This window comes from Delphinapterus leucas, chromosome 11 (assembly GCF_059928025.1).
Source record: "Delphinapterus leucas isolate spDelLeu-1000000601 "Yukka" chromosome 11, BTC_Dleu_Yukka2, whole genome shotgun sequence".
NCBI lineage: Eukaryota > Metazoa > Chordata > Mammalia > Artiodactyla > Monodontidae > Delphinapterus > Delphinapterus leucas.
In genome coordinates this window covers 21,889,261-21,902,980 of record NC_143139.1, presented here as the reverse complement: position 1 = coordinate 21,902,980, position 13,720 = coordinate 21,889,261, and the positions used below count along the sequence as shown (strand labels likewise).

General features: G+C 37.9%; 1 protein-coding gene across 4 annotated transcripts in view; it reads left to right on the top strand.

Moving 5' to 3' along the window:
- Positions 1-13,720, top strand: part of ITPR2 (inositol 1,4,5-trisphosphate receptor type 2) — a 562,910-nt gene that overhangs the window by 307,670 nt on the left and 241,520 nt on the right. For all 4 annotated transcript variants that reach the window (XR_002645176.2, XM_089919972.1, XM_022577817.3 and 1 more), the window contains 2 exons: positions 8,118-8,246; positions 9,453-9,573. Coding sequence is in view for 3 of the 4 variants with exons in the window: in XM_089919972.1 (XP_089776098.1) it covers positions 8,118-8,246; positions 9,453-9,573 (250 nt within the window). In the remaining variant the exon portion in view is untranslated. The remainder of the gene's footprint in view (positions 1-8,117; positions 8,247-9,452; positions 9,574-13,720) is intronic.

Below are 13,720 nucleotides of genomic sequence, written 5' to 3'. Positions count from 1 at the left end.
GCATTAACCTTAAAATATTCAAAATCTGACTACCTCTGAATACTTTGATCACTGCCACCCTGCAACAAGGTACCGTTAACTCTCATCTGCATAACTTCAGTAGCTTTATAACCTGTTTTCCCTGCTTCTACTCTTGCCCCCTCCCTTCATCATCTATTCTCTATACAGCAGCTATAATGATTAAAAAAGAGGAAGAACTTTGATTCAGGTCACTCCTCTGCTCAGATTCCTCACAGGGTAAAACCACTACATGATTGGGCTTTCCCCTGTCCAACAAACACCCCCATCCCCGCCCTTACTTCCCAGTGTGCTCTTGTTCTCCCCCTACCTAGCTCTCTTCTTCATCTGGTGGCCTCTTGCTGCTCCTCAGATATGGCAAACACACTCTCATCTCAGCATCTTTGCATCTGCCTGGGATGCTCTCATCCCCCCAGGTACCCTCCATTCTCGTGACTTCTTTCAGGCCCTTGCCTAAAATCTTCAGAGAGGCCTTGGCTGACTACCTGGTGTAAAGTAACAATGTCTTCCTTCCGTCCCTCTTTCATTTGCTTCATTTTATCCCCACCTGATGTTTTTATATGTATTTGTGCTTGTTTCTGCTGAAACAAAAGAAAGGCAGAGATTTTGTCTGTTTGGTTCACTGCTGCATAGCTGACCTAGAACAGCGTCTCACACATAGTAGATACTCAGTATTTGTGTTATTATTTATGTATTTATTTAGGCTGCAACATGTGGCCCGCGGGATCCCAGTTTCCCGACCAGGGACTGAACCCGGGCCATGGCAGTGAAAGCGCTGAGTCCCAACCGGGGAATTCCCAGTATTTGTGGAATAAATAAATAAATATCATCTGAAGTTAAAAATATTTAAAAAGTGAATTTGAAAACAAATGGTGTGGTTTTAGCATAGAATTAAGTGGGCCTGTCAATGGAATGGAATAAATAGCCAGAAAAAGATTTTTACTTATGTAAGATATTAAGATATAATAAAGAAATTATCACCTATTAGTAGGGAAGTGATGGGTTATTTCCGGTGGTCAGCAAACTTTTTCTGTGCAGATCTTGATAGTTTTTCAGGCTACTATCACAGCTCTTATAACAATTACTAAAGGGAAAGGAGTCATAGACAATATATAAATAAATAGATATGGCTAGATTTGACCCATGATAGTTTGCCTACCCCTGGATTATTAAATTAAAAATAATAAACTCCATTAGGGTTGTGACTTTTATATGTTTTGTTGTTCACTGATGGATCCCAGGTACACAGAATGTCCTTGGCATGGAATATGGGCATTCAATAAAAACTGTTGATTTGAACTAAATCAAAATGACATTTGAAGACCCTGGCTATTTGGGGTGAAATGAACTCAGTTCATGTCCTCACATCATACATTAGCGTAAATTGCAATAGATTTTAGAGATAAATGTGAAATGATAAAAATGGTTGGAAGTGTGGGTGGATATTTGTCTGTCTTTGGATGAGAGAGTTATTTTTAAGCATAAGAGCAATAGATGAAATTAGCTAAGGAAAAAACATTTCACTATTTGAAAATTTAAAACTTAAGTATATAAAAACATCATAAAAATAAAAGAACATCAAAATAGAAAAAGTTACATTAAAAAAAGGCTAATAACCTTTATACAAAGAGCATATAAATAGATAGATAGATAGATAAGAAAAGCACTATAACAATCTAATGATAAAATGAGGCGAATTCAGGCATTCATGGTTTATAGAGGAGGACATAAAAGTAAATCCCTGAGAAAATAGTCAACTGTTAATAATTTTAAGAAAATGAAAAGGAAAATAAGATCTAATTTCTAACTGTCAAAGTTTAAGACTAAAAAGATAAAAGTAAAACGATAATATTAAATGTTGGTTCACATACCTTGCTGATGAGAGTAAATTTATGCTGTCTTTTTGAAAAGCATTTTGGTAGCACATTTAAAAAAGCCTTCATACCTTTTTAATGTGTCAAGTAATTTACCTTCCAAGAATCTGTCCTTAGGAAATAATTAGAAATGATATCAAGGATTTATGGGCAAGGAAGTTCAACATTTATAATAAAATACAGTAGGAAATAGTTTACATATTTAATAATAAATGGTTCAACAAATTATGATATATCTAAAAGATTGAAGTTATAGTATCACTGATTATTTTTTGAAGTTTTTTTTTTTTTTTTTTGCTGTACGTGGGCCCCTCACTGCTGTGGCCTCTCCCGTCGCGGAGCACAGGCTCCGGACGCGCAGGCTCAGCGGCCATGACTCACGGGCCCAGCCACTCCGCGGCATGTGGGATCTTCCCGGACCGGGGCACGAACCCGTGTCCCCTGCATTGGCAGGCGGACTCTCAACCACTGTGCCACCAGGGGAACCCTGAAGATTTTTAATGATATGAGAAGTGCTAATGATTGAGTGATGAATATTAAAAGGGGAATAAAAAACCGCTTATCCAGAATTATTTCCATTATGTAAAATATATAGGAGCAAAAAGATTAGAAGAAAAGATTCCAAGGTGTTAACCATGGTTTTGTTTGGATTTTGAGATTATGGATAATTTTTGTTTTCCATTTTGTATTTTTCTATTTTTTACAGGGTTCCTACAGTTAATATTTTTCTTAACATCAATATATATTACCTTTTAAAAAATGAATTTAAAACTCTAAGAAAGTGTAGGCACAGATGACTCACATAAAAAGGAGATATTAAAAGCGAATGTTTGGAAAAGTTTTGGCCTCATAAATAAAGGAATGCAAATTAAAATAAATATGAGATATCACCTCAGATATTTATAAGAACATTTTTACTGCCTATGAGGAATAAAAAAATGATTTTTAAGATTTGTATTCCGTGGTCTGTATGATCAAAAGTATATTACTGGCGAGAGCTGCCCTATCCGGTAGGGTAGCAACTTGCCACATTTAAATTTAAATTTAATTAGATAAAATAAAATTTAAAAAACCATTTCAAGTGCTGAATAAGCACATGTCTAGTGGTTACTATCTTGGACATCCCAGATATAGAAGATTTCCATCATTGCCGAAAGTCCTCTTGGACAGGGCTGCTCCAGTGTATGTATGATAACTTATTTAACCCAATCTGTCGTCTTTGGAAGAGTAACAGTCACTTTTAGAGCAGAAGAGAGAAGGGACATCATATATACAAGGGGAGAAATCTCAGAAATAATTATATCTAGAAATTACGCTTAATGTTTATTTGTTCAACCAATAATTTTAAATACCTACTATGTGCTAAGGTACTGCATGTGCAGTGGCGAGCAAGACAGAGCAGCTCCTGTTGTCTAGGGGCTTATATTCTAATGGTGGAGACAGATTTTTCCTTGCTCTTCCCCCAGAAACCTCCATGGCTATTTCTTCACTTCCTTCAGTTCTTTGTTAAAATGTTACCTTATACAGAGAAGTTCTCCAGGCAATTTAGGTAAAATAGTAATCCTTCTCCGTACCTACTCCTCTTGCTGTATTGCCTGCACTACTTGCTCTTTATTTTTCTGAAAGTCTATTTATTTGCTCTATTTTTACCACTTATATGTTTGTTAATTTGTATATTGTGTGTCTCTTTTGATTTGAATCAGAGTTTCAGTAGAGTAGGGACTTTGTTTTGTTTGGTTCACCGTTCTAACTCCTAGCCTAATAGTTTTAATTTAACAATTTATGTCCCTAAGTGATAGTCCATGAAGTTTTATAGGTGCACAGTAAAATTCATCTGGAAGCAGAAAAGGACAGATATTTCAAAAGGTGATTTTTTTTTCTTGGAAAGGACAATGAAGGTAGACTCGTTTTTCCAGTGTAAAACACATTACAAATTGAAAATCGTTTCATTCTTATAGTATTGAATTAAAATACTTAAAAAATAATGATACATGGAGCATACCAGAGATATGAGGAGAGATTTAAACAGTGATTAGTGATACACTATAAGATAAAATTCAGGTAACCTGAGAGTGAGGCAAGAAATTACTATTAAATCAATGTTTGGAGGACAATTGGATATCAGTATGGAAAAAAACTAATCAGAATGCATAAATCAGGTCACCTACAGCAGCAAATTCAGATAGCTTTAAAAGTTAAGTAGGAGTCAAGATGTGGATGGAGATGGGAGAAGGACTCCCAAAAAAAGCTAGAACAAAAATGTACAGAATATTCTTTTCTTTTGTGGAAGGGATTTTTCCTTCTTTATATAATGACCCAAATATAAAAAAACAGTGCCTGAATGCTAAAAATTATTTTACACCATGAAATGTAATGAAAGGAATATTCTAAAGAGTCAGAATGTGAAAATACATGTGAAATGACTGCTGAAAAGTTTATTATGTGAAATACGTTTACTGATATATAATATACAGTCATTTCCATGTTTCATTTTAAAGTGGCTTAGAGGGTTTGAATCATCTCTACATGACAAAATATAGACATGAAATTATTATGTGAAAAATGCCCTGCCTTGTTAGCAATGTCAGAAATGCCAGATGAAATAACTTTTAGGTATCATTAAACTGGCAAAAGTAATTATAATTTACAGAGATTAACAGTTCTAGCAGCAAATAGATGGCACACTCCAAGAGGTGTGGGAAGGGTTAAAGGAACCAGGAGTGACAGGGAAGCATCCAGGAATTGGTAACAATGCAAAACTATTGCCACCCCAGGCCTGAAGGGGCAAGGGTGGCACCAGTGTTACCAGAGCCCAGAGAGGACTTGGAGACATTGCAGAAGGGCTCCAGCAGACGCTATACCCAGAGACACAGACACTGCTGAAGCCTCAACGAGGAGAATGGAGATGGGGATGCAGGTAGAGGCAGAGGCAGAGTAGGTACCTGACTTCTTTCTCTTCCACTCTGTGATCTTCTGCCAGTGCGTCGCATCAGCTGAACCTAACCAGAGCCCGAAAGCTAGAGCTAGTTGATGGTAATGAAGGAACATCCTGTGTATGCAGAGATAGGTTGTTGATATCATTGTAAATTTATTGTTTTAGAGGATGAGCCCAGCAAGTAGTACAGAACTGTCTATGAAACCTCATCTGGTGATTCCTCTTTTGGTGAAATATACCCCCAAAATCTGAAAGTAAAAATAATAATTTTGCATAATCCTGTATAATAACAATAATCGGGGGGCGGGGGGGAATCACATAAGACTCGCAGGAAAGAAATAGCTAAGAAAATAAGAAAATGATTTGTACTTTTTATCTACGTATACCTAACTAAACTCATTCCAAAAATGGATTAAAGCATGATGGTGCATTAGAGTAATGGAATAAATATAGCGTTTTGAAATAAGTGTTTAAATAATGATGGTACATGGGAATGTTTGATAGGAAATAATGGTATGTGAATAATATCTGCAAACAGAAACTTTAAAAATATATGTATTACACATAAAAATTAATTTAATATGATGTAATTTTATTTGGGCCATTTCTAATCTTTATTGGGAAGAAACAGTAAAAATAAATAAAAGACAAGATAAAGAAATATTGCTAATAATTAGGTTCCTTATTTCCCGAAAAATTTTTAAGGACTTTAATTAAAAAAGTGGTTTCCTTATCTCTTGCCTGTCCATAATATTACAGTGTAAGATACAGGCTCTAAAGGTGAAAAAGTTGTCATTCATCTGAGGCATAAAAAGTATCTTGAACATTATTTGAATTTCTTGTACAAATGAATTGAGGAATAGGTTCCACACAGTTGTGTCAACCCAGAATTTCCACGACCAGGATTTTGAGGACAGCCTTCATCTAGAAGTATTATAGATAACTTTTATTAATTAATCCACTGACCAAAGCAAATCTGTGGGGTTCTTTAGCAAATGATCAGTTGCAGGTAATGTAGTGTGATTCTATAGTAGCTCCAGAAAGCCCCATTCAATTGTGTGAAATGTCACTGGATGAGGAAGAAGCTTCTCTGGGCTGGTTGTGGTAGAATTGTTCAACTACTTACTCAACTTTAATATATTTTTATCCTATGTATCAGAAAAATTCACCATAAAAGCCAGTGCTGAAAGATACTAAATGAAATAAATCCTACTTAATATCCAACATGGGAAAATCAATTTTATATTAGATCTGGGACCACATTAAATTTTAACCTGAGGTTTGATATTCCACAAATAGAGTCTAACCCTTAGTTAAACTAAGATAAAATGAGTCCTTTCTTATTCTCTCTTATTCTTTCATTTAAAAAAATTAATTGGTTCATTCTTTTCACATTTATTGAACATTTTGTATTTACCACGCATTATGTTATGTGCTGAAACAATAACTAAAAGATGACATAACTTGACATAATTTATTTTCTTTAATTGCATCATTCCCTACAGTAACTATGGGATTAGACACACTAAAAACTTTTTAGTTCTGATAACACCCCTGTCAGGTAGGTGTCATTTAATAGATGGGGAAAAAGTGAGCTGCCCCTGATGGCAAGCGACTTAGAAGCAAAACAGACCATTTGGGACACATGGTTTGAGGAGGGAGTTTTTGGTGAATTTATTTGTGTGCAGGGTTTTAAAGCAATATCAGATTAAATTACGTTTCCTTACTCTTGATTAATCACCTATTGAAAAGAATAAAAAACTTACATAAAAATTCAAACTGTCTAAGAACATCTGGAACATCTGGCCACCATACTGACTCACTGTAATCTTGTGGATATTTAAACATTCTTACTCTGCCCAGTTCTTGAGTCCTTCCTCGCACCCTATGTTCTCCCCCACTCACTTCTTTTTTTATCTCCATGCTGTTTTTTTTTCACCACCCAACTTTTTTTCATTCGGTTTTAATCGTGTATCTTAGCTTTTGCAATTTGTCAACCCTGACATGTTTGGAAATTTACAGTTTGTTTAGCAGAATGACCAATTACAGCCTCATTTAATCCTACATAAAGGTCAGAGCCCATGTTCTTTGCTGATGTTCCCTTTACTCTAGTGTCCTGTCTTCTTGCTTAGCCAACTCTGAGAAGAAGGCACGAACACACCCTCTGTGCTTCCCAGATAATCTGGGGATGAACAAGTCAAAATTGTTGGCAAGGTTTGACCTTTTATTTTTTATTTTATTTATTTATTTATTTATTTATTTATTTATTTATTTATTTATTGCGGTACGCGGGCCTCTCACTGCTGTGGTCTCTCTCGTTGCGGAGCACAGGCTCCGGACGCGCAGGCTCAGCGGCCATGGCTCACGGGCCTAGCCGCCCCGCGGCATGTGGGATCTTCCCGGACTGGGGCACGAAGCCATGTCCCCTGCATCGGCAGGCAGACTCTCAACCACTGCGCTACCAGGGAAGCCCGACCTTTTCTTATCTTTCTGTTTTCCTCTCCAAATATTTTCTGTTTGCATTCTCTAATCTGAGCCAGGTATTAGAGGTGAAAATGTATAGAGAGATATGAGCTACCATTAACCACCTTCACCACTTTCTCGTACTTATAATGAGTTTCCTCTTTGATTTCCTCACATCAAGTGGAAAAGTATTTTCCAGCAAAGCTAGGCTTGAGGATGGAGGGAGAAGGTTGTGTGCAGGAGGAGGGAGAAGCATATCTGGAAGAAGGGGCTGGGGTCTGTGAAAGAATTCTGGCCCAAGGATGAAATGGCAACCAAACTTAAAGGTGAAACTACTACAGAATGATAAACTTTGAATGGATTTCAGGCAGAAATTTTTTTAAGTATATTTATTTAGTTACTTATTGGCTGCATTGGGTCTTAGTTGTGGCATACGGGATCTTTCATTGCGGTACGGGGCTCTTCATTTTGGTGCACAGGCTTCTCTCTAGTTGTGGCATGCAGGTTTTCTCTTCTCTGGTTGTGGCGTGCGGGCTCCAGAGCACGTGGGCTCAGTAGCTGCAGCACACGGGCTTAGTTGCCCCACGGCATGTGGGATCTTAGTTCCCCGACCAGGGATCGAACCCATCTCCCCTGCATTGGAAGGCAGATTCTTTACCACTGGACCACCAGAGAAGTCCCAGAAATGTTTTTATTCAAAGCAACTTTCAAAAGCAGAAGAAATGGCATGAACAACCATTTCATGACAATTTTCAGAAGGTTCCAGTATTGACTTATAATTCAAAGATGTGATAGAACACATTGAGTTGTTTTGTTTTTCTCTCCAGGTTTGCAACACAACTACAGACAGGAAGCACGCAGACACCTTTTTGGAGAAGTGTGTTACTGAGTCAATCATGAACGTTGTGAGCGGCTTTTTTAATTCTCCCTTTTCAGACAACAGTACCAGCCTGCAGGTAATATAAACAAACAAGTACAAAAGAAGTCTGTCACACAATTTCTGTACCTTATTTGAGTGTAGAAAACTTTAATACGCCTGGAAGTCCTTTCCTACACTTCTCAAGATCACTCTTCTTTCCTATTATATACTATTATGCTGCTTTCTGAGTTTCCCAAACTTTATTTTAAATAAAGAGGCTCCATCTTCAAACTGAATTATTTTTGCTCTCCCTCTAAGCAAAATAGGAACTTTCACATCTGTAGATTGACTGCCAAGTGTCGAAATAACTGGTAATGATTCTTTAAATGGATAGACATTTTGACTCAATAATTCCAGTTTAGTAAATCCCGAAAGAATTCGCAGGGATTTATATACTAAGATTTTCATTGAAGTGTTTATAATACTTAAAAATTGACATCAACCTTAAATGTCCACAAACAGGGGAATAGCTAAATAAATTATGGTATATCTGTAGATGGCTTATTATATAGCAATTAAAAATCATGTTTTAAAAGAAAAATTGATGCCTAAGGAAAATGATCATGAAGCAATGTAAAGTGAAACAGGCCACAAAATTGCATCATAGTATCATCCAGGTTTGTGCGTGTAAAGAATATATGTGCATATATACATAAGAAAACTCAGGAAGTAATTATCTTAAAAATGTTGATACTGATTATCTCTCCATGTTAGGATTATTGGTGATTTTCGTTGCCAAATATTCTACAGTGATTGCTCTTATAAAAATATTAATTCAGTTATACTTTTTTTAGGGAAAATTTTGAATGAACTATTAGAATCATGTAAAATTGTTTTTGTAGGTCAAAATTGTTGTCTCCTCTACTTGCTGATCATAGGAAACCAAAACATATGATCAGTGAAACAAACAAACCCAAAATGCCTGCTCTATTTATACTCGGAAATAAACCAGAGATTGTAAAAATATACTTAAATCCATGTCATTGGCTTCAAGAAATGCCATATTTTCCTGATTAAGAATACAGTTAAAATAATCAGTTTTCTATAGTGTCTGGTGTGGTGCCTCTCATGAGATGGGTACAAAATAAATATTTGTTGAATGAGATGTTCATTAAGTAGCACTGAAACTTAAAAGGCAAGACAGTATTTTATTTTGGTGGGCCTTTTTTGATAATGCATAGATACTGCATCAGGAGTGTTAATGGTTTAGTGACCTGTTTGCCTCTTTTCTTTCTGTTCTCAGACACATCAGCCAGTTTTCATTCAGCTGCTTCAGTCTGCCTTCAGAATTTACAATTGCACCTGGCCAAATCCGGCTCAGAAAGCCTCGGTGGAGTCCTGTATCAGAACTTTGGCTGAAGTGGGTAAGTCAGAGTGTCGGATTTTACTTATTTTCACATTTTGTGAAAGAAATCAGGCTTTTGGCTAATAGGCAATACAAGTAGTTTTTCAGTTTTCAACTTAAAAAGAGAGCAGGTGTGGTTTCTGTAAAGCTGAAGACCAATGATCAGCAAATGACTCTGAAATTGTATCCTTTTTGGGAGGGGAATATAATTGTTATATTTCTTCTTTTTAAATATTTTAAAATATATTTATTTATTTTTAATTATATTTCTAACTTTAAATTTAATATTGTATATGGTGCTTTAATATAGCTCAGTAAGATATTACACAAATGAGTTTAGTTTAATTATCTCAGATTTCATTATGGAATTGTCTTGTCTGTTAAGTAGCCTGATTTATTAACATCTTCATGTGGCAGGAGGACTTTTTGGTTTTCTAATTTTGTGTGAAATTCATCAGTATTCATTGAGGCTCTGTTATGCATAAAAGGCTTCAGAAATTCCAAATAAAATGGAATGCAAGGGGATAACAGCTAAGGGAAGGTTAGTACATTGTAGGAAGAATTTCTCATAGAGTCCTCTTTTTTTTTTAATAAAGTTAATTAGGGCTGTCAGAAAGGAGGAGGGAAGAGAAATATAGACTGGGCTGGACTTCAAAAAACAAACAGAGGAGCTGGATCATTCTCTCAACTATAGGTGGTTCTGCAGGCATTGGGAAGGGCAGCTTATAGTGTGTTTCATTATCGTGGTCATCATCACTGCTGACATTTGTCAGTGCACCATTTGCAATGCTAAGCAATTCACACGTATTATCTCATTTAATCCTTAGGTAGGCTCCTTGATTATTTACATTTTACGGTTGAGGAAACAGAATTATCTAGATTAGGTGACTTGGCCAGGGTTATGGTATGTGCTCAGTAAATATTTGATAAATGAATAAATGGTTTAACTAATTAATGACCACGTAAAATATTTTTAGTCTTTTCTCCCCATCTGCAATTTGGTTTAAGTAACTTAATATTAACAAAATTTAATGATGCTCAATTTTAATTTGAGTACATTCAAAAGCAGTTATAACCCAAGAGGATCAATTGAAAATTATTAGAACTAAGAGATTAATAGAGTTCATCTAGGTGATTAATTATAAATAAGTATTAAACTTGGTAGATTTTCTATATATCCAAAAGGGAGAAAAAATGTGAAAAAGATATGTCACAACAGCAATAGAAATAGTAACTACTTAAGAGAAAACTTAAGAAACACGAGAATAAAATTATATTGCTATTTTGAGGGATACGAAAGATTTTAATAAATTGAGAGTTATACTATTTCTGGATTTCAAAATTCAACTTGTAAGGATGCCAGTTCTCCTCAAAATTATAATTTTAATGCTTTACATCCGAGACCCCTCCTTTGCACACACCCTCCCCTCGTCACGGCCCACTTGGGCTTAGGCACCCCATGTAGGGCCACGCCCCACAAAGATGCATCCTCTGGCAGCTTGGCCTTTGCCACCTTCCTGCAGTTCCCACTGGTCCATGTCACCCTGCTGCTCTGAGGGGCGGCCTCTCTTCCCGGGTGGCCTCTGACTCTGTGCTGGGTCACTCGTTTGCATGAATACCCTTATCACCTTTGACGTGGCGCCAGGCTGTCCCCTGCCGTGGACGCCCTCCTCACCCGACTCAAGTCTAATTCTCCACTCCCGGCAGCCTCCTGTGCACATGCCTTCCACTCCTTTCTGGGCTCGAGTGCTCTGGACCACCTCGGCCCCTAGCGCTCCTTGTCCAGCGCTGTCACTTGACTTTGCTCTGCTCCTCCTCCAGGTTTTAGGACAGAATAGTTCAGGAAGGGAAGGGAAGAGATAAAGGAAGAGGCCACCATATGCGTTGCCATAAAATAAAGAAGGACACAGAAGAGAACCTAAATTTTATTTTTAAAAGTTGCACATAGGGCTTCCCTGGTGGCGCAGTGGTTGAGAGTCCGCCTGCCCATGCAGGGCACGCGGGTTCGTGCCCCGGTCCGGGAAGATCCCACATGCTGCGGAGCGGCTGGGCCCGTGAGCCATGGCCGCTGAGCCTGCGCGTCCAGAGCCTGTGCTCCGCAACGGGAGAGGCCACAACAGTGAGAGGCCCACGTACCGCAAAAAAAAAAAAAAAAAAAAAAAGTTGCACATAGCATAATGTCCGGCAGGATATCAATAAAGAAATAACACTGGTATCTCTGGCTGGTGGAATTATAAGTCAGTCTGGTTCTGTTGTTCTTGCTTTCCTGTAACTTCTGAGTTCTTAATAATATACTTTTCAAGTTATGATAAAATAGTACTAAAAGCATCTTCATTTGGACCAAATCAGCTGGGAAATATACTAAGCATCAAAAACTAAAATCTGAAGGAAAAGCAAAGAAATGTGATGATGCTATTTACTTTACATAGGAATACGTTGTGTTTGCTGCATTTGAAGGCAGTCCCCCCCTCTTCCTCATCTCCTTCCTGCTTTCTCTCCCCTGCTCTTCTTTCTCCTTCCCTTTTTTTTTCTTTTTTTGCGGTATGCGGGGCTCTCGCTGCTGTGGCCGCTCCCGTTGCGGGGCACAGGCTCTGGACGCGCAGGCTCAGCGGCCATGGCTCACGGGCGCAGCCGCTCCGCGGCATGTGGGATCTTCCCAGACCGGGGCACGAACCCTCGTCCCCTGCATCGGCAGGCGGACTCTTAACCACTGCGCCACCAGGGAAGCCCCTCTCCTCCCCTTTTTTTCTCCTCTTTTTTCCTCCTGCTCTTGCTCCCTCAGTACTTAGCAAATGCATTGAGGGAAGACACCAGTTGGCCCTACCCGGGGCACAGAGGGCATGCTGTTCACACCACTTACAAGTTGAGAGGCGAAGAGCTTTGAGCCACAAGTGAGATTCCATGCTGTGCTTTCCTTCCGAGTTGCAAGTTGCTGCTTCAGTGGTGTTCCCTGTGTACTCACATCAGCTCTTGCAGAGCAGGACGGCAGAGCTTTGGGGGTTTAAAACAGTCACTGAAACTGGATCAGGCTAAAGATTCTTTCATTCCATTTTCTACCAGTTCCTCGACTGTTTATGATTTAACAGGAAATTTTAGTCTCTTTGTATGCTAAAAGACATATGTGAAAGGAAGTCTAAAAAATAATTATATCTAAGTCTACAATCAGGGTAGGTTTGGAAGAGTGATGTATTGGTATAAAATCTGTTTTATCTTTGTGAACATTTTTTTTTAATTGAAGTATAGTTGATTTACAATGTTTCAGGTATATAGCAAAGTGATTCAGCTATACATAAATATACATATTCTTTTTCATATTCTTTTCCATTCTGGTTTATTATAGGATATTGAATATAGTTCTCTGTACTATATAGTAGGATCTTGTTGGTTATCTATTTTATATATAGTACTGTGTATCTGTTAATCCCAAACTCCTAATTTATCCCTCTGTTACCCCTTTCCCCTTTGCTAAACATAAGTTTGTTTTCTCTGTCTGTGAGTCTGTTTCTGTTTTGTAAATAAGTTCATTTGTATCATATTTTAGATTCCACATATAAGTGATATCAAATGATACTTGTCTTTCCCTGTCTGACTTACTTCACTTGGTATGATAATCTCTAGGTCTGTGCATGTTGCTGCAAATGGCAAGCCTGTTTTCTTCCGCTTCCTTGTTTGTTGTTTCCACCTGAACAGTTCGGAAGCTATGGAGATTCCATTCCCGCTATCCCCCGCATTTGTACTTCCCCCGCCTTCTCCTCCATAATGGCCTAGTTTGACCCCACTTTGCTTCCTTTTTGGACCACTGTAGGCATTCAATGTTCTTTCCTTCTGTCTTTCTTCACTTAAATCTGCTACCAGAATAATCTTCTTGAAGTGAAATTCTCTTGTTGGTTTAAAAACATCAACAACAAAGTCCTCAGCCTTCAGCAGCATACCTTTGTCTAACAAACTAAGGATGGATTCCTCGTTGCAATGTTTGTGGCCTCCACAGCCCTACCTCCTCTTTTGACCTTGCTCACTGCTTCTCATCCCCACCCAGCAAACTGAACTATTATGCCCCAGGCATTGCTCACGCTATAACTTTCTTTCTCCAGTTTCCACCATTGCCATCTCTCAGCATCTTTTCCATTACTCAAAAAAATTCTTTGTCCAAATTCCTCCATAAAAGC